At 35.5% G+C, this 26,398-nt stretch overlaps 1 protein-coding gene across 8 annotated transcripts in view; it reads left to right on the top strand.

Moving 5' to 3' along the window:
- The window catches only part of LOC120539266 (neurexin-2-like), a 2,018,463-nt gene that overhangs the window by 560,065 nt on the left and 1,432,000 nt on the right, over nt 1-26,398 (top strand). For all 8 annotated transcript variants that reach the window (XM_039769182.1, XM_039769181.1, XM_039769180.1 and 5 more), the window contains exon 4: nt 674-703. In XM_039769182.1, coding sequence (XP_039625116.1) covers nt 674-703 — 30 coding nt within the window. The remainder of the gene's footprint in view (nt 1-673; nt 704-26,398) is intronic.

The following is a 26,398-nucleotide window of genomic DNA, read 5'->3' as shown; positions in this document are numbered from 1 at the left end:
CAGCATGTTTCTTTGCTGAAACTCTACAAATGTGCTATTTTTCTGTCATAACTCTACTGAATTTGCTGTAGTTAACAATAAGCATTTAAACATGCCTGGTAATTAATGTCTGATTATAAATGAGTGAATTCTATTTTTGAAAAATTGAATCTTGTATTTAGAGAACACAAAAAATAATGCTGAACTCTTGTTTTTGCATGTACTGACAGAGATGCATTGTGTTTGGATTCAGAGTTGCTGATGGTTCTAGAGAGATGCTGTTTGTTTTCTTAACTGGCAATGTTTGTTCAATGCTTTTGATTATTTTTGTCTCCCTGTTTTAGACAAAGGCTCAACCCTGAGAAAACAAAACTGAGTTAACCTCTTTCTTTGCAAACAGTTATGTGTGTGTTCCATAAGTTTTTTGGAAAAAAAGCATTTCTGTGAGCAACTCTTCGGAGCTGCGCCAATAAAATGCTTTTTTTTCCCCCCACTCAAGAAGTGTTTATGTTTTCAGTTGTTTTTTTTCTTTCTTTTTGTTTCTCTCTCTATCTCAGTTTTTTCCTGACATCCTTGTCTGCTTTGGGATGTCTGTCACAAATTGCCGTCCAACGTTGTGACAATGCTTTCTTTCTTCCCGTGCGTTTTATGACCTTCTTTTTCCTTTCTTTCTTTTTTATGTTTTTCCTCCAAGGTCTGGCACACCTGACGTTAAACAGCCAAGGTATGGGTTAATTTTTTTAAAAGCCTTCTTTTGACTTCCTTCTTTCCTTCCTTCCTTCCTTTCTTCCTTCTTCCCTTTCCTTTCCTCATCCATTTCCTTTTTTTTTAATCCTGCCCCATGCCATGTTGTGCTTTTTTGTCACTTTCCACTGTCTTTTTCACCTTGATTGTGCCATCTTCAGTCATGGAGCGTGCCCTCACTAAGGCCACAGCATCTCTACAAATCCAAAGGAAAAGACAAGGATCACTTGGCCTTTGTTGGATTTTTACCCACTTTTGATTATAGTGGGAACTTCAGTGTTGAGGTAAAGCAGAAAACATGTGAGCTGTAAGAGAGAAGGAAATTCTGGACAAGCTTCATCCTAGATACAGTGTAGCAATATTTGCTTGTGTGTCCGACAGGTTGCTCATGAGGAAGCTAATCATAGCTAACCTATATTTGTACATGATTATCAAATATTGGGTTTTGGAGTAGGTTAAAATATGCATAGTTAATTAAAAAACAGCAGTCTGTCTTTGAAAAAGAAGCAACAATCTCTAAAAGGTTTTGGGTTGTTGGTTTTGTGCCTTAGACAATATGGATATTAGGAGCAGACAACTAAAATGAGATGGAACTAGAATGTGGTGGCTTTGAGAACAAAAGGTCTGTACTATCATATGTTGGCTTTGTGAGCAGATGTCAACCAAAATGTGCTGGCTAAATGAGCAGATATCAACCAAAACAAGATAACTTGAAGAGCGAAAACAAAAGCATTGTATTACAGCTAGCGAGCAAGGTCCATCCAAAATTTGATGTCTTAATGAACTGAACTCTGCAAGAACAATACAGTTTACAATAGTGAAACTGAATAAAAAGGAAAAAAATAGCTGAAAAGATATGTCATATGTTAGCTGCGCTGAGCACCATCATTGGAGTATAGAGATAAGCATCAATCTAAAGTTGGCTGCAGTTGACCAGAAAGGATACTATCTTTAACGCAGTTAATTCAGTACAACAGATAGTATAAATCTTAATCAAGCTGAGGAATGGACAACAGTACAGTAACACGTTTAAACGTTAGGAGTAGAAAACATTCAACACATTAAAAATGTGTTGAATTGACTATTGATGTACTATATGTACATTTTAAGCACATTATCATGTTGGAAAATATTAAAAAGGTTTTAATTCAAAGCAAAAAATGATCAGGGTGAATGTATGTGTTTCACTAGTAATCTGATAATGGACAAAGTAAATGTAAACAATGGATAACACATATTATTTTTATTTGATTCTATTGATAAACTTTAAAAATGATGCAGAATCACCACCATATTAACTGTTCAGCTTCTGTGAGTTAACACTAATATATTAGCATATTGTAAGAAATGGTTTTGCTCTTGAGAAAAACATACTTGATAAAAAAAATACATATTTTAGCTGGGATAAGCATTAAGAATGTGGCATTATAATGCCACATTTTCGCTCCTTTAGTTCATTTTGGAAATCTGTAAATACTCGTACGTGCTCATTGCAATGCACCTTTGCTTCCCAGTCTTTTAGTTTGATTATCTCTAACAAAGATATTCCAATTAGCTTTCATCAACAAACCATTCTGTTTCTTTACTGGTGTATTGCTTCCAATTTCAATTAATAAATCTTATTTCAACAAACCAATCCTGAGAAGAAGATGCTGCTAGTTAAGCTTGTTTTCAAAGTGTCACAGGTTGTGGCATGTGGAGAAGCAGGCCATAAAAGGATCCTGTGAAGAGAGCAGAAATGGATGAAAGCACTTACCTGTTTTCCACACTCTTAGGACACTCTTTTCTGCTGAAATCCATCAGCCATGGAGCAAAGTATTCAGGTATAGTAGGATCTAGGTATTTAAACAATTCTGAGAAATGAATGGGAGCAGTTACCTCGTATCAAATGTGAGCTGAGGGAAACTTGGCATTCAAAGTCGATGGCAACTTGGAGAATGAAAGTTAGGTTAGAAAGAGGAGAACAAATGGCCCTTCCAAGGGCCACCTATCACTACTGTTGTCTGAGTGTTTCTGCTTTCCTCCATCTATGCACCCCTAAAAGGGATTGTTACAATTATTTAAGAGGCTGAGTTCAAACACAACACATCCTTTTGATTACAAACTGCTGTTTTCTTAACTACTCATCTGTATCCTGAAATGCAGGATATATTCAATGAAGTGAATATGAATATCAAAAGAGAAGTACCGCATAATGACAAAATACATACCATTAGCATGTTTTGTAATTTTCTAATCAATTTTTGTAGGGTTCTCAAAACAACCAAATATTATTTTTTTCTTAGTGCACCATTAGAAAAATGCAAATTCTCTAGTCTTAAACTGCAAAAAAACCCAAAAAAACTCCCCTAAAAATCAATAATTACAGTAGCACTGGCACCATTTGTAGCCCTTTACATATAATATAAATATTATATAATATAAAATTATTTTTCACAACCTCTAAAATACTTTTCAAAAGTATTAAAAATGATGTTTTTATATTAATTTTCATTTAAATAATGACAATAGCCATCCCTGTCCTTCTGGAGGCTGGCAAACGTATTGCAGTGTAATAGGAATCCATTTACTAACATACAAACAAATACAGTATATGAAATTTGACAAACAGCAGGAGACCACTCAGTCTGTCAGCTAAGCTGTCCCAATAATTCATCTAGAGACTTCTCAAAGGTTGCCTAGGTTCAGTAGTTTGTTCCAGATTCCCACAATTCTTTGTATAGAGAAGTGTTTCCTGGTTACAGCCTTAAATGCACTCCCCCCTTGCTTTCCACTGGCATCCTCAAATACATGATTCACTTTTAAGCTGAAAAACATTTACTAGATCTGCTTTATCAATGCCTTTTGAGAATTTTGAAGATCTAGATTATGTTCCCATGCAGCTTCCCCTGCTCGAGACTGAACAGGTTTAATTTTCTAGGACTGTCAAAGAATGACATGTCCTCAAGTCCTGGGATGCACTTGGTTATTCTATGTCTTTTTTGTAGCTTGGTGACCAGGGTCCTCATTCATTAAATTTTGTGTGGATCTGAGCATGAAAATATGTGTACAGCAAACAAACAGGAAAATGAATACAGCATAAAAAATATCAGAATTATAAATCCAGTGGTACACTTATTTCTGAACAGTTTACCATTTATAAAACACAATCACCTTATAAATATGCATACATGAGTGTGACTCAAATACTGCCGTGAAACATCCATATATGAAGCATGCTAATCAGCCGTATACATATGCAGTCACGATGCTGCAGAACTTCAATGGCTAGTACAGCAGCTTTTGTAATCTACAGTACATTCAAGGCTATCTGGCTGTGCTCTCCAACAGAGATGCAAGATCATTTGTGGCATTATAGCACTTCTCCTCTGTGTTCTGGGGTTTCAGGAAAGGTTTAAGGTACCAACGTCTGAGTGGGTAGCCGCTATCACCTGGCACATGTAATGACATGGTTGCTCCTACAATGAATACTGTAGTACAAGCAATATGAAACACTGAGGGTTCAACCAGTTACCTTACGAACAAGCCAGCCACCACGTACAGTACTGCCATGTCAAAGTTAATTTAACTCAAAATAAATGAGTCCTGGTTTGACCCAAGCCACTAAGGCACAGTGTTTGCTAGTGTGTCAGTCACATCTTGGATTAGTTGTACATTAATGAAATGTAACTGCTTATGGTTAACAAAAGCAGCGTCATTCTTGCTAGGCGCACTTACTGCAGTATGAGTGCAGTAAAGTTCTCCAGTTACGTTAGGAGTGCTGGACACTGCTGTAAATTGCCTTTTTATGTTAGCAGAAACATGTTTTGTTTGTATGTACACCCATGTCAAACATGCATGGTCAGTAAATGGTTTCCAGCTCAGCAGGCATGATGGAGTGAAGCTTGTCTGAGATATTCAAGATTTAAAGAGTAACTGAAAAAGTTCTTCACTCCAAATATGTAGCATTGCCCCTCTTTAAATGATACTAAAATACATTTGTTACATCATATTCATCACTTTTGAGGTGTAAGTGAATGTAATGTTTCTGCACATTGCTTGATGACAAAACATTGTATAAACATAAACACCTAAAGGCTTTTCATAGGTTGCTTCCTATAGGGCAGTACCTTCCATCTTGTATTTATATTTTATGTTCTTGTTGCCAGGTGTTGCACTTTGTACTTTTCTACACAAACCCTCATCAAGCCCACAAGTCACCCTAAGCACATTTAAAACACATTGCACCTCAATGGAGAGCCAGAGCCCATTGTAGGGTACACTCACAAACATGCCAAACCAAATTGGAATTACCAGTTAACCTATGTTACTGGATACTGGATTACCTAAGGACAAACAATGCTGCTTGAGGGGTAATATATAATTTTAAAATCCTAACCATTTTGACACACAAAACACATACGTAGCTAATTAAATAACACACTGTTCAGTCTTTTGAAAGAAAATACAATATGCATTTTTTAAATTCATACAGTACATTGTTAGAGAAAAATTGATGCAATTAAAAGGTTACTGTGTTACATCTCTGCAAAGCCTTGATAAAAAGTGTAAATAGATTATACTTATTGATGAATATAACTCACTTTCTATTAATAGATATATAAAAGAACCCATTTTTCTTTTTCTTTTTTTTCTTTCAACAGTGTAGCAGAGTGCAGTGACCATAATGCTCTTTGTTTTAGGTTAAATATCAGCTTACGTCAGCTTATTCTTCTAAGTGCATAAACATATAGAAAACAATGCTTTCTATACCATAAGGTAGAAGACCAGGTTGTTCTCTTATTTAGATTATTGATTAAAAATAAACCAGTGCAAGCAATGGAGGTAGGAAGTGCGGTGTATGGGTTAAGGATTTGGACTTAAGATCCTGAGATTGTGGGTTCAGATCCTACCATCGACACTGTGTTCCCTTGAGCAAGTCAATTCACCTTGCCTAACTGGAAAAACAAATGAATCCAACTGTGTCTCATATGTTTGAAGTCACCTTGGAAAAAAGTATCTCAGTCAATTAAATGAAATAATAATGCCATTTAATTCTTAAACAAAATATAATTAAATAACAATAAATAATATATTTTACCTTTAGGTCTTTCATGACCTTCACTGTGAAGCAGGTATTTAGAGTGTTTGTAGATTTAAATACTGTATACAAATCTGAATACATAGTTTTTATCTTGTTGAGAAACAGCTATTTGGCCCTACGAAAGGTATTTCAAAAATCTTTGGGGAAGAGAAATTCACTGTCATGGTTGGAAGTGTAGTTAATTTGAAATGCTCTTCACGTTTTGTAAAGAAAATTTCCACTTAACCACGCAGATCACGTGCATTCATTGTCACATGACCTGAATGACATTAGGGCCATTTTATAACATTCAGTGCAATTCTACTGCAGGTTGCATTGCATTACTGTCAGAAATTATGAATACTATATAAATAAAATGTAATTTACATCATTGAATTGGTCACAAGTGGTGGACATCCAAAGCTTTAGGCAGATTAAATTCCTTTTGAGTGGATTATGCTAGCCGGTATCTTCCAGTAGATTTGTGAATTGCTTATTAAAACTGGAATGCATTACATTTACATGATAAGAAGACAATGTAAGGGGTGTTTAAGTAGAATTCAGTTTATTGAAAATGCAGGCTTTTTGTTAACAGAGGTATGTGTTGGATATTTTCTACTACCTGCCTTTGGTTTTCTTCATTTAACAGTGAAGACTTGCCATTTTATCAATATAGTATATACATTATACTGAAATAAATCGAGAAGGTGATAGCAAAAATCAGAAAAGTGTTGTTTAATAAACCAAATTCACTTAAATTTCTGTTCACTTTCAATAATTTTGCATAATATTTCATATTGATTTATTGCTTAATTTTAAAGTAAGAATAAAACTAGTTATTTAACATAGGTACTGCTCCATTTAGAGAAAGCTAATGTACAATTAAAAAATGCACAAAGTTATAACTTGTTAACACAATTCACAATAACTATCAATAGAAGTAAGTGGCCTTACAATGTATAAAGTAGTGTCTTACATATAGTTACTTAACTTTATGTAAAAAGTGTTGCATTCTTACTAAATAATAAGGTACTTCACTTTCTGGGAGTACTATAAGTGTTCATGAATGATTGACCAAGGAGCTGCTTGAGTTCCTGAAAATTAGAATATAGACTCCAAAGAAAATGGGAGCAGCAACATCTAATTTCCCCTATTGTCTGTAGAGTTGGGTTTATCTGGATTCAATTAAGATGATGTGGAGGATGATTTCATCAGATTCAAAAATATGGTTGCGCGTCTTCCACTAATTGCACTAGCTTGTCATTTCTAGCAATGTTTCCTTCCCTGCAGCTAAAAAAGGTAATTGAATTTCGTCTAAGGCATCAGTCTTATAGGCAAGTCTATTGATGCCTCAGAATTAGATATCAGTCAGGTTTTAACATCCTGTAATTAAGGTCACAAAGGGAAAGAGCATCATTCAGAATACAAATGAAGGTATTGGGTGACCAATACGTTTAGTCATTTGCCCTTTAGCCAAAGTTCATTAATTATCAGGATTACATTTTCTCATTTTGTCATTAACAGAATAAAGAGTATTATTAAAGTTTTAAGAGCTATGCATCGTTCTGGTCGTTTATTCACATTGCTTTTAGTGATTCCTTTCATGGACATGTCTATACAGTATGCAATCAGAATCACATTTGTTGATTAATTTCATGGTAGTTGCAGAAAATTTTACGAGGCAGAATTTTGAACTTTGTGCTTTAGTAGATCTGAAGTGTAATTTAAACTGCACTGAGGCAAAATCATAATCGTGAATTATTAACCAGATTAATAATGTGAGTATAACAGACGCCTAAGGAAACCCCTTGAATGTTGGTATGAAAATATACAGTACAGAAGCAATTGGAGTTGATCGCACTTTTATCTTACAAATCTTGAAATGTCACATTTCATTACATGCTTTCTAGAGAAATATGTACATAGAAAAATGTAATGTATTAGCACAACTACAAAATAATTACCTTCTATTTGTACCTCTCTCAGAAACATGGGCAAATCAACATTCTTAAACCTGATTAACATAATTTAGGGTCATGATGTGGCAGGTCTGGTGCCTATCCTAGCAGCATCGGGCTAATACTGTACAGCCAGGCCCTCCATTGCAAATCCCATACTGACGGAGCCATTGAGAAACAAAGCTAACCAGCTGTGCTCGTATTCATCCCCTTTCTAGTACTTTGGACTTTGATTGCTATGAGATCCTCCTACTGTGTAAGTGGAACCTGGTAAAACATAAACCCCAAATAAAAATGTATGTCTTCTGCAAAGTCATTCAGCATACATGTGTATGTAAAAAAAAATAATCTCACTCCTTTTCCCTCAGATTTAATTACTGAGTGTACACCCTAATGCTAATGTACTTTCTGCAATTGGTGATCAGTCTGTTACATTAATGTGTAATATTCTTGGTCTGTTTAATAACCGTGAACTCCAAAACATTTGACATAAGTTTGAATTGTTCATTTCAAGTTCAGTAAATTTTTTTGTAATTATAAATTACTCTAAAATAATGAATACCCTCAATAAAGAAAAGTCATATTTGTTTTCAGGGAGTATCCAAAAATCGGACACTGCCACCATCAGGAGTCTCAACTGCAAAAAAGTGTCTTTTGTTGAAATGTAGTTTGGTTTCACCAGATTTTGCTTTCAGTCATTTTAACATAATGTACAGTAAAACATCGTTCTTGAAATCCAAAGGCCCATTAAAATTCTTATTAACATTAGGGTTCTCTTTGGCAAGCAATGGTTCCCAGCTTATTTTTGCTCCGCAGTAGGAATACTATTTGAATGGAGATTCTTTCTGCTGGCCAAGTTCTGATTATTAACTTTTGCCATGTTACTTTTTTTGATTCCTGCTGACTTTATTGGAGAAAATGGCACAAACTTTGTTCTCATGATAAATCCAATACAGTGATCCCTCAAGACAATGGGTATTTTAATTTATGGTACATGCTTCCTCAGTTTGTTTGCCCAGTTGATTTCATACAAGGGACGTTATTGGCGGATGGCTGAGAAGCTACCCAATCAGAGCACGTATTACATATTAAATAAAACTCCTCAATGATATACGATATGCTTCCCGTGCAGTGCTTCGTACACTTAAAAGCTCTAGCAGCACTTATTGATTTTTGATTGTTTGCTCTCTCTGTCTGTCTCACTCTCTCTGACATTCTCTGCTCCTGACGAGGGGCTGTTTGCTTAGAAGATACAGACGCTTCTCTAAAAAATGCTGAAAGACTACCTTCACATTGATCCCTTCATTGCGGCCGCTTTATCACAGAGCTTCGCAAGCTTAAAAGCCCAACAGCCCTATTGATTTTTGATTGCTTACTTTTCTCTCTCTCTCTGACATTCTCTGGTACGCGCACTCCTTTGACGATGAAGATATGTTTGCATTCTTTTAACTGTGAGAAAGAACTGTCATCTCTGTCTTGTCATGGAGCACAGTTTAAACTTTTGACTAAAGGGTGTTATTTCATGTCTAGAGGGCTCTAAGAATGTTAAAAAACGTATTTAGATGGTCGTAAACAGGTTTTCAATACTCTATCTGCGAAAATATGACATTTATAAATAAAGAATCCTACTTTGTGGAAATTCATTTATCTGTCTGGAGCGGATTAACCGCGATAAACAAGGGTTTACTGTATAACTGTGCAGAGAATATTTATAAACAGTGTGGGAGAGTTTCTAAGGGCTTAAAATATATAAAAATAACCATGCAAACATATGGTTTCTACTTTGCGGATTTTCACCTATCGCGGGGGGTTCTGGAATGCAACCCCCACGATCGAGGAGGGATTACTGTATTGTTTTGATTTATTAAGAAGAGGAGAGACACAAATTATATGTAATTACATATACAAACCTTAGCAATTCCTTAATTTGATTAACTGAAATAGTAATTGTAGCGCAGTTAATATTCAAACAGTGATGCCCAAGTTTTCTTTTTGGATATATATTTTATTAATCTCTGAGGGAAAATTACCTTTTCACATGACCTTTGGGGCTCAGAGCACAGGGCCAGTCATTTTTGTTTTGTGAAGCAAATTAAAAATTGTAAAAGTGATTTTTGTTTTTTTCTTAAAAATGTTAGTTGCAGTAGTTAAGGCAGCTGCCTCACAACTCCAGTAGCCTGTGCTCATATTTATCAAGTGTCTCAGAATTACTCCTAGGAATTACACTAAAAGTTTGACAAGGATAAGGATTTTTCCTACTCAGGGTAGGATTTGAGAAATAGTTATGAGGCATCGAAAACCCACTCCAAGCTAGGAGTAGACATTCATATTTGAAAATGAAAGACACAATAATTTTACATCACCCTGAGCCACAAAGAAGCAATCATTAAGGCATTTTTGTTGTTTCTTTGGAAATCATGAAGGCATTTTGTCATTTTCTGATACTAATGCTAAGGCTTTACCACAAGGGTAATAATAATAATGTTTAAAGTAGAAGAAGAAGAATGATAAGAAAAAGCATTATATGGTAGGATATTGTGCTAAGCTGCATGAAACTGTTACCACTTCACAACAACACTGTAAGTAATACTGTAATAAGCACAGAGATGGAAAGACTAAAACACACACTCACAGAGAGTTAAGCCTGTTTGTTTAACACTGAATGATCCACAGCCATTCTTTCAGAAGAATCACTTTGCCACTGTTATGGCCATGGGAAACTCCTCGTAAAATAACAGTTCCTGAAGCCATTGATGGCTATTTCTGTGCTGTTTCTGAACAGAATAGAATTGCATGCTGCGCCTCTGTCCATGATTACCCCCCCGCTTATTTTACGGGAGGCTCTATGTATCCAGTGCCCCATGAGTTTCTGCCTGCCTTCTTGAGCCTTCCTGGGCTTGTAAAGTGTAACACAAATTTTCTAGGGGTTCGTGGAATGCAGAACTTAGAGTACCTGTGAGATATTTCACTGTCATTCATCTTGCCCCACCTATCTTCAGGGTAATATGCTGCCTACTGTAATACAGTTTGCATCCAGGACCACGTGTGTTGATACTGTGATATTAATTGTGATTCACCTTAGCATATTATTCACACTTTGGGGGCACTTTCTACCCATGTCTGCATGGGTTTTTCTTTTGACTATTCTGGTTTTTTTTTCTCTCACATCCCAAATAATGCATGCAAGATTATTTGGTAACTTCAAACTGGCTCACTGTGGGTGTGTTCCTCAATATGTTTTGCGGTGAAAAGACAGCGAGAGGCTCAAGAACTCTGCAGCCCTAATGTTGGCTTAAAAGGCCTTTTTAAAACACGTATATGGATGGGTATATCTGTTTTCTATTGTTAGTATTTAGGTGACAGTTGAAATTCACTACAACAAAATAAATATACATTCAGAAAATTTAATGAATCAGGTACATTTCATTAAATAGCATGTAACAATTGTGTAATAGTGATTATAGTAAATGTAGTATAATTGCAGAGTTTCTCATGGCTAAGTTGGATAAACCAGGCCATGTCTGACAAATTATTTTCATCTTCTCCTGAGGGATTTCTAGATGTTTCCAAACCACCTGTGAGATATAACCCCTCTAGTATTTCCTTGGTATTCTCTCAGTGTACATAGACTGGTATATTTCCCTATAGCAGCCAGGAGGATGCCAAATATTCTCCCATACCATCTCAAGCAGTTCTTCTTGTTTTAAAATAGCAGTAGTTTTGTTTTGTGCATATTGCTGAGCTTGTCACTATATCATGGAGTGCTAGCAAAGTTACAATACACAAGAACTTCATTTCAGCCTCTTCTACACTGCTTAATTCAGATGTGCACCACTTGGGATCCTGCTGCTTTTGTAATGTTCAGCTTTCCTTACCAGATTCACCGAGGATGTCAAACCAATTGAGATGAGTGCCTATCATCCTCTTATTATTACTTTGCCTTAAGTCTGGTTAAGAGTATTTACCAATGCCTTATCACCTGCCTAGTCAATCAATGGGACTCACAAGTATAGCAGGTATTTGTTTAACTGCAAAAACAAATTCTGTCGATCACACAGTTACAGCAATATGTTCTTCGGTATTTACATGTATAAGTAGAGACCAGCCAAAAATTCTGACATAAACAGAAATTCTGTGTGACTGTTTCACATGAATGAAAGAAGAACTAAAAAAAAAATTATGGTATATCAAAAGTAAGACTGATTGGATGGCAGCCTTGAGTCACATTGTTAGCATGAGTAATCTTTGTTATATTAAAAAGAAAAAACATCAGAAAGATAATTGCGTGCCATAGTTACATTTTCCTTCTGTAATAGGAAAGTCAATTACCACATTTTATACTATATTTATCTTTCATTTATTAGTTTGAGCAAAGTCATTAAAAAGACTGTTCCACTTCCTATCATCCATGAAATATTAACAATTAATAATTTATAAATACGTAATAGATTTTAACTCTTACTTTTCTTTACAGTACCATCACATTAGATTTAATAGTCACCCTTTCATTTTTTTTTCCCTTGAACAATTGCAAAAGTGCTTCTACGCTGGAAATTCATCTTCTAAACAAAACTGTAATACCTTGCATAAGGGTAAGGTGCATGCAAAAGAAGCAATAATTTGTGCATATATTGTAGTCCTAATGGCCGTAAACTAAGAAATATTCCCACCATTCTTGTGTGAATGAGGTGGTTGAGCTTTTAATTTAACCCTCAAACAAATCTTACTCAACTTTACATTTGAAAGATGATGATCACTGGTTCTTGTGTGGTACCCACTTCACTGTTCTCTCTGCTATTGTCTGTCTCTTTACTTTGCCAGGCTTGCAGGATTTTCTTATCTGTCAGTTACTAAAATGACCAAGTACTTGTGCGGTTTAATAACTCCTAGTAGCAGAAGCACTTAAACATGAGCTGAAATTACCCAGATTTCCTACTTTCATGTAGATTCATCAATTAGAAAGTTAAAGTACCTCCAAATGTTTTGTTTCTAATTCCTAATAGTTGTCCCTGGAGCATCCCTATGAGCCCCATGACAGTGGTTCATTTTGTGGGTATTAGGCAGGTATTGTTAAGCTGATGTTCCTCAGGGCTTTCTGTTTGCGAGGAAACCTTTCATGAAAGGCTGGATGTTCATACAATATTTCAGGAGCAGCTTTGACTTTCTGCTTATTTCAGTATTTAGCTCGTGGAAGAAATAAATCTTTTCAAAGCCTTTTTTGAGTATTTGTTTTTCTCTCATAAGATGACAGAAAGTCTCATGTCTGACAACTGTGTGGAATCTGCTTTTGTTCTTTGAATGTGTTGTATATCTGGAACAGAATCATATACAGAAATACGATCAATTCTTTTCAATTTTTTTGTTTTTTTGCTAATAACTATGAACCATTTGTGAACAACGATGAATACAGCTAAATTATGAAAAATGAAGTGCAATAATTACATTGTTATACAATTTTGTCTAATGCATTATTTGGAAAGGCATATAGACATTTTTGAAGCATACATTTCCAAGAGCAATTTTTGAATATTACTGGGAATATTTCAAATGTTAGTGATACAAATGTTAACAAATAATTCCGGTTAAAATGCCATTTTGTAAAATAATTAAATATATAAATAGAAAATATAAACATTGGCAGTACAAGTGAAATTTATTGCAGCTTTTCCCATTTCTCAGGTGTAGAACACTTGATGAAAACAAAGGAGGTCTGATAATTCTATCTTTAAACAATACTGTGCCAACAATCTAAAATTATCATTAAATTCTTATCAGTTTATTCAATTGTGAATCTGTCTACACCAGGGGTTCTCAAACTCAGTCCTGGGGACCCACTGTGGCTGTAGGTTTTTGTTCCAACCAGATTCCTAATCAGTGACAACACCTGATAGCACTGATCTCATTTAATTAGCTGGTTTTATTTATCTTTTATCCTACATTCAGAAAAGCACAGCAGCATGATTTTTACAATTATAAGAAACTTAGAAATATTTCTGGTTTTGCTATGGATTCAAATGCTTAACTCTGTTTTTATTACATTTCGCCCTTTCTCTGTGCAGTTTGCTCCCTTCATTGAATCTTAATAATGACAATTAAAAACAATCAGAGCAGAAACCCAAGCAAACAACACTCAATCGTGAAAGGCTGCAACTATTTTGGCGTCAGCCCCACAAAGTATTCAATAACAGATTAATTAAACAATTAGAACACCTAGAAAAGTAAAATGACAATCAAGATGAAAATACTGTTAAAAAGAAAAAAATACACATAACTCCTTAGTACATTTTAATACTTTTTTTTTTTTTTACCAAGCTTAGTTTTCTAATTTATATATTGTTCCCAAAACAGGGAAGCTGGGAAACAACAGTTCACTTAATTAGCCCAGGAATCCAATTTAAAACAGAGGCTGGTTGGAACAAAAACCTGCAGCCACAGGGGTCCCCCAGGACCAAGTTTGAGAACCCCTGGTCTACACATTTTATGAATTATGTAATCCAGTTTTAGGCCTGTAGGAGGCCGGGGCCAATCCCTGTACCAGTTGGCTTAAGGCATATACCAAGATTTTCCACAAAATGAAATCCATTACTCTTTTGGCTTATTTATTACTGCTTCTTTCTGAAAATAAAATATGTGAAGAGGCATGAAGAAAGGTTAATAAACTCATAATGGAAAGCTCATTTATGCTTAATGTAGCTGTTACAGTTCATGACAAACATTAGGAGTGACTAATCAAAACATGGTGTAAATCAGCCATTGAAAACATGAATTTTAAGAATAGAATTACTGCAGCATTTATTATAAATCATATTATACTATTTATAATCCTAAGTGGCCTATATTATATATAAAAAATAACAAAACAATCTAAGAAGGATTTTCTTATAAGTAGAAAAATTTTGTTTGCTAAATATATTCATTTGAAAGAAAAAGTTAATGAAAATTAAGTTTAAGGCGGCTGCACATTACAATAATAAAATTAAGAATGATGATACCAATAATAATGGATGTTTCCCATCAATGTCTATACTACCAGAATAAACTCTATACAGCTCTATATTACATTAAGCAGGTTCAGAAAATGAATGAATGATTAATCCTTATTCATGTCACCTCACTGCAGATTCCTATCAGTTACATCAGCCATATCCACTTGCATTTCATGGCAGCAAAATTAGCAGCTAGTCTCCCTTTTCATATTAGCAGGTTTTTATTGCTTAAATAATTCACATGTCTATATGAGAATGAAATCTCTTCCTTATTGTGATAAATGTGCCTTTCTAAATATAAATGTTTGCCTCCACCAGATAAATTTCAGCTCACATACTCTAAAGTACATGATTCAACTATGCTAAATAGCAGAGATTTATTCAATATCTTATATTCTAAGTACTCTGATACTACATGGCAGCAAGTCCCAGTGGACCTTTTGATTTTACCCAGTATCCTAGTTTGAAGCAAGAAGTCACCAACAAGCTTTTATGGCAAGGGTCTGTTTAACAAAAAGTACTTTTTATGAATTTTACAGAAGACATCTTCCCTGGAGGGGAAAAGGACATATATCCCAGCTTGCTCGTCGGCATGCAAAGCAGGTGCATAAATATTAATATTCAATTGCTCACAAAGTGCAGGACAGACCATGGTGATGCTGACAAGGCACTTTGTCTCTTATTAATCTTGGCTTTAAAACACGGCCTTCAATTCATGACTTTAAGAATTAGATAAGTCCACAAGTATAATAATATTGCAAAATAATATAAATGCCTTATTTGTACATTTCACCAATCACATTTGCTCAACGCGTATTAACTAATATCAGCTCTCTGTTCAGCTGCCTTGAAAGATGGCTACACTAAAAATTTCACAGGAACATTAACTGTTGACAACAAAAAAGGCTTCTGTTAAAGTACAGAGTTCACTGTAGTGCTACACTATTGCAGTCAGATACATCTTGAAAGAAACTGTCAAGGCTGATACATTGTGAACCTGTGGTTGAGAAATACAACTAAAACTTGTAATCCTGCATTGTCAAGTTGCCCTTAATGAAACCTTTCTGATTTTACAATCCTTATGTTGTGATGAGTTTGTTAACAGGATTGTTTTTATTTCTTTTTCATTCTTTTGTGTATGGAATCTGAAAAAGAGTAGTGGAATTGATGGATAGATGTCTTCCTTATGGCCATCTGTTTTTGATATATTAATTTATGCCAGATATCCAAACACCAAATGGGCTCTGATATTCCTTTGTTCTGTTTGCCTTTAAAAGAAGGCTCTCCCTTTTCTTGTTAGTCAGTCTGCTTGAATTTAGCACCACTGACTTTTCCTTTCAAGTGCAGGAGGCCAAAACCAAAATAAGCATTAAATAAGCCATAAAATGTAAAGTAAGGAAGATCTTAAACTTTAGCTTTTGGATTAAAATATATTGAAATTTAATATTCCTTTAAATATACTAAATACCCAGAATACGTGTTTTTTCATGTTTACATTAAGGCCTTAATAAGAGCATAACAATTTTTACAAATGTGAGATCATTTAGTAGATCAGGCAAATTACCTCGACTAAGTTATTCCAGTATCTCATTCATTTTGTAAATAGCTACCAAAAACTGTACTTGCACTCAGTGGCTTCATAGTTTATTTTAGATTCCAATAGCCTGTTGTGTGAAGAAGTGTTACTTATTTCTTAGAATGCTTAAGAGTCTATTTTGGACTCATGGCTTTATACCTTCCATGTAAATAGGGTCTGTCTTAATATATAGTGGCTTATTCATATTTTTTTAAACAATAATTAACTCTAAGGTTAAGTTATAAGCAGCAAATCAAAGCCATGTCTCTACTTAACCGGCTCAGGAAAACCTGGAGTCTCTATTATAAAAATATGCATGCAGGGGTTTATTTACCGAATTGGAGACCCCTAGGCTGAGATAGGCTTTTGGCTTCCCATGACCACCCTGTAAATACAAACACCCTATCTCTGTACTTTAACTTCAGGAAGTAACTCTTAGCTTTCATGAAATGCAAATCACTTTGTTTTCACACAAAGCACATATTCCTTTTACCAATATAATAATATAATATGGACCATATAAATGTCTGCTATAAAACACCCCTCTGGCATTTAGAACAACCATATGATATCAACAACAAAGACTGAAGGAGAATCAGTTTAGCAACAAGGTCACTTCCACCGATGTACTCAGTGGCCTTCTGCTCTTTTTCCTGTCAAATCACAACCTCCACAAAACCTTAGGTGAAAGCACGACACAAACTAGCACAGCAAGAAAATACATGTACCTAACTTCATAAGCTTTGTATTTTGGTGTTCTTTGCAGCAAAATCTTTTGTGATTCCTGTGAAACCCATTTGTTAAAGGGTCTCACTTTCCAAGGGCGTCAGTGTTAGATGCTTGAGTCTTTCCTGTTGCACTACAGACCTCAGTTTATTTCATACTAAAGGCTGCTTTGTTAAATAGTGGTCCACATTGGCGTTAGTCACAGGTATTCAGGAATGGACTAGAATCTACAACTGGCCCCGGAATTTTGTCCAGACTGGTGCACCACAATTGGCTAGACACTAACTACTCCTACATCCATCAATGGATGGGCAGATATCATTTAATATTAATTTAAAAGTAAAGTAGTGTAGTGCTTTTAGGTTGTCAGGTTCAGTCCCCTGGAATGAGGTTGGAAACCACTGGTATGGTACCACTAGGACTCACTGCCAGGGTAGACCCAAGGCATAAAGAAATTAAGCGTCTACATAGGACACCATGGCCACCAGGTCACCTGTATCGGCTCAGCCTGTCACATAAAATGGGAAAGATGCAAAGGGAACATTTACAAATGAAGAGCTGCCCACAGCCCCCCAACTTCCCCCACCACACAAAATGAAAATAAAATCTCTAATCTACTCCCCGCTTACTTAAAGGGAAACAAATGTGCTATTTAATCATGTTCAACACTCCAAAGCTGTATAAGGGACGAATCAAGGGACCTAAAAACTTTATTGACCTTAAGGCCTCAACAAGTATTAAAGTTGTACTCCTCACTGCCATAAAGTCATAAACATTGGTGGTCCTGTGGTGTCCCCCTGGCTCTTTGACAACCCTTGTATTTGTCTTCCTTTCTCCAACCAATTCAATTCTGCTCCATTGTATATGCTGCACTATGCAAAAAATTAATGGCAAAGGGTCTAAGACATAGACATAGTAAGGTATTAGACAGTTGTTGAATTACTGGGAATACTCTTTTTATTGTGATTCAGTAAAATTTGAAAGCTAGGATACATTAACACTTGATCAAAGTGGGGACAGGTTGTCCCCCTTCAAGATTCTCTAAGAAGGTACTGGTAATATATGTCGAAATTGGAAGCAATGCTGGTACAGTGCACCAGTAAATACCAGCCCACTTCAAGAAATGGTTTGAGTTCTAAATAAACGTCTATTGACAGCTTGTTAACTCAACTCCACATGTTTGAAAGTTGCTGTCCTTGTAAAATAAAGTATATAACAGTTTAGATAAACGAAAATAAAAATAAGAAAATAAAATCAAACAGAAATATTTTCACTAGGACATTAAATATTACCACTGCAGTCTGTGATAATTGAAGTGTTTCTCTATGTGTGTATATATATATATGTATGTATATAGTGGGAAATGTCCTGGACACAGACAGGCGGACAGCGATGGTTCACCCAACACACGTTTAATAAACATAATCTTTACAAATAAGTGCAAAACAACCCCAAAAATCCAGGCCTCACAATGCCTTTTGTCTTTCTCTTCAGGCCGTCTCCTTTGCTTGCTCCAGGTGCCTCCCGATTAGCTTCCGTCAGCACTCCCCAGTGTGGTGGAAGTACCGGCTGCGCAACCGGAAGTACAGTACTCCAGGTGTCCCTGGTCTTCTTCCCCCAGCACTTCCGTGTGTGGCAGAAATGCTGAGGGCCAGGGCTCCAAAGGCATTGGGACACCCCCTGGCGGTGAGCACAGGCCCCTATAGGGTTCCAAGCTTCCAAGCTCAGTTCCCATGGTCCCCAAAGCCACTAGGGCGGTCGTCCCCACGTGGTCTGGGGGAGGCATAAGCCACCTGTGACAGTAAATATATATATATATATATATACATATCCATCCATTTTCCAACCCGCTGAATCCAAACACAGGGTCACGGGGGTCTGCTGGAGCCAATCCCAGCCAACACAGGGCACAAGGCAGGAACCTATCCCGGGCAGGGTGCCAACCCACCGCAGGACACACACAAACACATCCACACACCAGGCACACACTAGGGCCAATTTAGAATTGCCAATCCACCTAACCAGGATGTCTTTGGACTGAGGGAGGAAACCAGAGCGCCCGGAGGAAACCCATGTAGGGAGGACCCGGGAAGCGACCACTGCACCACCGTGCCACCAAAATATATATATATATATATATATATATATATATATATATATATATATATATATATATATATATATATATATATATATATATATATATACTGTATATCTGAATTATGGGGTGCCAAACAGGCAAATACATTGATTTTCTGAATATATAAAGTCTGCGTCAGAATATATAAAGTCAAAACTTGAATATATAAAGTCAAAACTTGAATATATAAAGTCATTTCCGAATATATAAAGTCGAAACTTCAATATATAAAGTCACTGTCGGTATATATAAAGTCAAAACTTTTTTCTGAATATATAAAGTCAAAACTTAAATATATAAAGTTAGTGCTGAAATATATAAAGTCAAAACTTGAATATATAAAGTCAGCGCTGGAATATATAAAGTCAAAACTTGAATATATAAAGTCATTCCCGAATATATAAAGTCAAAACTTGAATATATAAAGTCAGCGCTGGAATATATAAAGTCAAAACTTGAATATATAAAGTCAGCGCTGGAATATATAAAGTCAAAACTTGAATATATAACGTCATTCCCGAATATATAAAGTCAAAACTTGAATATATAAAGTCAGTGCTGGAATATATAAAGTCAAAACTTGAATATATAAAGTCAGCGTCGGTATTTATAAAGTCATTCCTGATTATATAAAGTCAAGATCGGAGTATATAAACTCATTCCTGAATATATAAAGTGAAAGTCAAAATATATTGATTAAAAAGACTCAGGCACATTTTTAGTAAACTAAAAAAACTGAAATAAGTTAACAAAAATGTATTCAGAAAAATAAATTAAAAAAACACTGTTCGGTTAATGTTTTGAAGATGATGCATGTGCCCTGCCCAGGATTGGTTCCTGCCTTGTGCCCTGTGTTGGCTGGGATTGGCTCCAGCAGACCCCCGTGACCCTGTGGTCGGATTCAACGGGTTGGAAAATGGATGGATATTCCAGCGCTGACTTTGTATATTCTGATGTTGACTTTATATATTCAAGTTTTGACTTTAAATATTCCAACGCTGACATTATATACTCAGGTTTTGACTTTATATATTCAAGGTTTGACTTTATATATTCGGGAATGACTTTATATATTCCGACGCTGACTTTATATATTCAAGTTTTGACTTTATATATTCCAGCGCTGACTTTAAATATTCCAACGCTGACTTTATATACTCACGTTTTGACTTTATATATTGTTGGCACCCTGCCTGGGATTGGTTCCTGCCTTGTGCCCTGTGTTGGCTGGGATTGGCTCCAGCAGACCCCCGTGACCCTGTGTTCGGATTCAGCGGGTTGGAAAATTGATGGATGGATATGCAGGAATGATTTTATATATTCCAGCACTGACTTTATATATTCAGAAACAAGTTTTGACTTTATATATGCTGACGCTGACTTTATATATTCAAGTTTTGACTTTATATATTCTGACGCCGACTTTATATATTCAGAAAATCAATGTATTTGCCTGTTTGGCACCCCATACTGAATGTGTGTGCTAAGAATATTTGGTAAAATTTTTTTGTCAATCTGTTCTAAGGAGAAATGCAAGAATGACTTTCATTGTGCTGCAGTCTGAAATGCATATATCACTGACCTGTTTATTAAATTAAAAAAAAATTCTGTCTTTGCTGCCACTTTGCGCGTTTTTCTTTTTTGCATCAGTTAGGTCGGGACGGAGTAGTTGGGCAAGAGTTAATGTGATCATGTGATGTGTATGTTGAAATTTATTTAAATATGAAATAAGGCCACCCAAAATCCTAAAATTTAGCACAAAATCAATAGTACTGCTAATATAATGTACATATCATGAGTTCAACAGTAATTTCTAAGAAAACACTACAACAAATTTAAAATCTGATCATCATGAAAGCGTTATCCAGATATTTTTTCCTTCAAAAAAGGAAAAATGTTTTTATTAAGGTTTTATATTCCCAAACTGTAAACTGTTAGGTTATGCATTGTCTCACAATATATACATTGTCTCACTGTATAGACATGCTTCACTTTCTTATTGCCTGTTTAAAAAACTGGGGCACTAAAAGGCCCAGTTCAGTGAAGGCTTAAATAAGATCGGTTGTGGTCAGAATCTGAAATTCTCCATATCCGCAACATGAGTATATCATGCACATTTTCCAAATATTGAAGATGTAGTAGAACTATCCCATTTCAATTTTTTTTAATTTTGGAAGCTCAAGTTTTAGTTTGAACTTAAAATTCACAACCATCCATCTGTCAAATCCTTAATGTGTATGTCAAAATTTATGAACTCTTCAACAATGGTTTGACTTTTTTTGGAATTAGGTTTGAAAACTTTAAGCTTTTAAGATTACTGAGTATAAGTTGCCCATTCGTTCTTGCATTACAGTGTGCACCTTTTTCCAAAGACATTCAAACACACAGATACACAGACATAAATATTTGTAAATTGCTCAAAAATGTTATAGAGATGAAAACATGTTTTTTCATTAAAAAGACAGAGATTTTTTTTAAGAAAACAATACTTTCTCCATTTAGGAAATATGGATGGAGTATCCATCCATCCATCCATTTTCCAACCTGCTGAATCCGAACACAGGGTCACGGGGGTCTGCTGGAGCCAATCCCAGCCAACACAGGGCACAAGGCAGGAAACAATCCTGGGCAGGGTGCCAACCCACCGCAGGACACACACAAACACACCCACACACCAGGGCCAATTTAGAATCGCCAATCCACCTAACCTGCATGTCTTTGGACTGTGGGAAGAAACCGGAGCGCCCGGAGGAAACCCATGCAGACATGGGGAGAACATGCAAACTCTACGCAGGGAGGACCCGGGAAGCGAACCCAGGTCTTGGATGGAGTAAAAATTAGGAAAACATAAAAATTGTTAATTCAATGAAATCTGATAAGCAACATTAGACTTTCTAATACCCTTCAGTTTCTCATGCTGGTATACCCAGCAACATTAATGTTTAATGTTTTTGGATTAGCTGAATTTTCCTTATAACAGTACAGACTTGAACATCTCCTGACCCAATCTTTCAGTGAATGCAGTGAATGGATCTGAGGCTTTTGTCATTCAAATTTATTTTTCAGGGGGCAGATAGATTAGGCAGGGTTATTTAGATTTGTTTCCTATCTAATATAAGAAAGAAAGCAAATTTTCATATCATTTGTTACAATGCTGTGACAGAACGTGTCGAACAATGGTGAAATATTTTATTACTATTTGTAAGACTAAAGATAGGAAGGCTACACTTGGTGACTGCCAGCACCAGCAGTACCAGGACAAATGAAACCATTCAAGATTTATCAAACACTTTTCCATTTTAGCACTCATAATTATTATCCAATGGCACTGAGATTCCTTAAAGGCAACTGACTTTACAGCTGAAACTTTCTCCTTTACAAAACTGAAAAGTAAAGCTGGGGCACAGCTGGTTTCTCAGTTTGATAATAACTACTGCAAGGCACAATGAGACTGCTGGCTGTGGTGTGACAGAGTTAAGGCACCATTAGCCCAGTTTTGTGCTTAAATAGTGTGATTGTTTTATTGCTAGGTGTAGTTTGCCATGATGGTACCATATTGGCAAACATAGCAAAAAGTGTATGGAATAACTATTTCAGGGACGACCAACTTCTTTAGTGAAAACCTTTGAACTACAAGAAATAAAGACGGTGCATTAAGAGATAACTTTTCTGTTATTTTCTAGCATATCTTCAAGGGTTAATGGTTTGATACCAGTTTATTCATGCAAAATTGTACTTACTGTATATATTATCCCCCCCCCCCAATAAAAGCCTTTATATTACAGTATGTTAGAAAAACAAGTAAAACAAATTAATATCCACCCATCTATTTTCTATTTTTTAAATTTCCTGGCAGCATTGGTTGGAAGGCAAAAATCAACCATACATTGGAATCCAATCCATAGCACATGTATAGACACACTCACGCTCATTTTTGCAGAGACAATATGGAGTCATTAATCAACCTAACATTACAAGTCATTGAAATCTGGTAGGCAACTTGATTAATTTAGAAATGAATACACAGGGAGAAAGTATAAACTGCACAAAAGCACGGACCAGTATACTATACAATGGAGCTGTGAGGCAGCAGCACTAAGCACTGCAGCACCAACTTTAAATAAAATGTCTCTGGCTCAACCGTGTAATCTGGACACACTATGTGCTAAAAATTACCTGCACCTATTGCTCATTTTTTACCAAACCATGACAAATCCGGTGTCAGTGAGGCTTATTATTTCATCCTTCATATTATATTTTACGAGGACCCATAAGTCTGGTTATAAAAACTGGATTATGCAATACAAACTTCCAGAGACATAACTTTGTGTCTAATTTCCTGTTTATTAATACACTCCAGCCAGGCTAATATATGGATTTCATAAGAAAGTAATACATCTGGCAGGTAAGAGAAAAGTGCATTCCGTCCATCAAGCTTGTTTGGTTATCTAATAATAAAGTTATATTCATTGAACTAACTATGGTTAATTTGAACCCCACAGCAATGAGGTGCTTCCATCCATTTTCTCTGTTCCATTATTAGTTCAGTGTAATAAATAGACAGAGCCTACCACTGCTGCAATCAGAGCAAGACACAGGTCAACCCTGGATAAAGTACTGATTTTCAGAGAGGCAGGCACAAACTCCTAAATTTATATTTCAGCTTTAACGCCTGTCCATTGACTTAACAGCATTTTCAGGAATTAGAAGGAAAGAAAAAAACATCTTCTGTAAAAATCGCTTTATAATTGAAGAGAACAAGCAAATAACATGCAAAAGACACCACAACCCATACATGACATTAAAATTGAGGGGTGTGAGGGGTGTCACACTTTGATCTAAAATAGTGAAAAAAGCAATAAAATGAATTAGCTGCAAATGTGTAACGTGAATGGTATCAAGTAAGGATGGCTGTACTGCTGCAAACCTCCAGTGTAGTTTTCAGTTGATCTGCTCACTTTGTAAAAGTGTGACTAGACTCAAATGACCACCTTTTGTGTTTTAAATGTTAGATGTCTTATGTCTGTGGTGAATAAGAGAGTAGTGGACAAGAGAGATGATTAATTTGTCAGTATATTTTTGTGGTTTGAATTAAATAGGTCTTAAAGGAGACAATCAGATACAATGCAAGAAGTTTAAATGCAATCAGGTTATTTATGTAAGTCTTTAATCAAAGAATTAAAAAACTCGATTGCTCCTTTACTGGACTTTAAGAGTCGCAGGACATTTCAGAAGGAAGATTAAAAAGGCACGCTACAGGTTTCCATCTGGCATGCACCAACCACCATGATGCTCTGCTTGATGATGTTACATAAATGTAAAGGGGGGATTTTCCAAACCTGTCTCTATTTTTGGAAAGACCTGCATTTTTGTCAACACAGAAGCTTATGTTGTAATCCTTCCATCCATCCATCTGTCTATGTTCATTGTGAATCACTTTCTTTTTCATTTTTTCCAGTTTGTGCTGTTAAGTTTGGAAAGTGGATATCAGTATGTTTTCAAAAGGAAACTAGCATTGAAATATAGCGATTCACATCTTAAGGCTTCAGCATGGAACTTTGTGCAATGTTTATTTTTATTTTTGTTTTAATAACTGTTATTGTTAAATTCAGTATAAAGGGAATGCATATCTGTTATGGCTCTGTAAGAATAGGCTGGATGGCTGCAATATTCTCTTTGGTCTTCTTTGTGATGAGAAATGTTATATATTGATGGTTTTTGCTTCAAAATGCATGTAAAGCACCAAAGAAATTTTCAAGATAAACAGCTGCTTCTCATTAAATTTCAAACTGGACAAAAATATTGTTTTAAATTTTACAAAAGCTTTTACTTGATTTAAGGAGTTCTTTTTATATTGGTTGTTTGAAAAAAGCTCAATATTAGAAAAGAGTAGAAATGTAATAACAATAGACAAGTTTATCGCTAATAATGAAACCTAAATTAAAGAACGTCAGATTGATGAATGCTTGGCTTTTGCCCTGCTTTTTAATCTATGCAGAATAGCAGGTCAAGCTATTTATCATGTGGCTTCATGGAGTCTTATGTGTGTTGTAGTTCAGTCTTAGTTATTGATTAAAAGGCTGATTGTTAACTTAACAAAAAAGATGCACAAAACATGGCTTGGCAGTGCTTTCCCAGACTGAAATGGTGCTTCTCTTGAGCCTTTTCAGAACATAATTAAAAGCCAGCAAATGAGTTCACCACTAACCACAGTAATGCCAGGTAATGGTTGTATGCAGCCTTTTCAATAGCATGTGCCCTTTGACCCTCATCAAACTCTGAGTTCACTTGTGAAACATAATCTGAGACCTGGTAAACACTGTGCTCTCTGCTACTTATGATTTGTTGTAATAATATATAAAGAAACACTACAAATCAGTAAGCATTGGTGCAAAAGGCTTACTCCTATACTAAATAAGCACACTCAAGCTGCTTTAGATGTGACCAGTGTGTGTACTTTTGTTTTATAGATTATATTTAAAAGTGATATGAATCTTGTACCATTCTCCGGACCTAAATTTATAAACTAAAAACTATTTGTACTAATAGCTAGAAAAATTTACAAGGAGCTCATTTCTAATTCTTATTTTCTTCTTCTTACGCAAAAATGTTTCTAAACTGTAATATTACTGGAAGAGCTTGTCCTCAGCAAGGCTGTTGAATGAGTGAAGGAGTGTAGCCTAACAATTTCCTTGTGGTTATGTGTAATTGTAAGGTTCTGGCATACACTTGGTGATTTCACTTCTTATGGATGAAATGCTACTGTAATGGTTTACAAAGAATGAATGCTTTCATATTATCCTCAAAATACTAACAAAAATAATTGATACAAATAATTTATTACTGTATTTTATTGAACTGTTAAACTAATTTCTTAAACCATTGACCTGTTTTATTAAGCAATTAAATCTCTGTAACTTTAACCCAACAATCCTTATAACAGCAAGAAGTTTAAATAATTTAAAATAAAAAAAAAAAGAAAACCAGGGAATAGCATCTTGGGTTCAAATCCCATTTTCAGTTACCTATCTGTGTGGAATTTGAATGTTCTTTCTGTCTGTTTGAGTTTTCCTTTCAGATCCACAAACATGTGTGTTAGGTTAAGTAGCCATTTTAAATTGTCCCTATGTGAGTGTTTGTGGCATGGTCACTGTGATGAACTGGCACCTGTGATAAAGTGCATCAGGGGTCCATGGCAGTAGGGATGGGTATCAAAAACTGGTTCTA

Source organism: Polypterus senegalus, chromosome 11, assembly GCF_016835505.1.
Source record: "Polypterus senegalus isolate Bchr_013 chromosome 11, ASM1683550v1, whole genome shotgun sequence".
Taxonomy (NCBI): domain Eukaryota; kingdom Metazoa; phylum Chordata; class Cladistia; order Polypteriformes; family Polypteridae; genus Polypterus; species Polypterus senegalus.
This window is presented reverse-complemented; position numbering and strand designations above follow the sequence as displayed.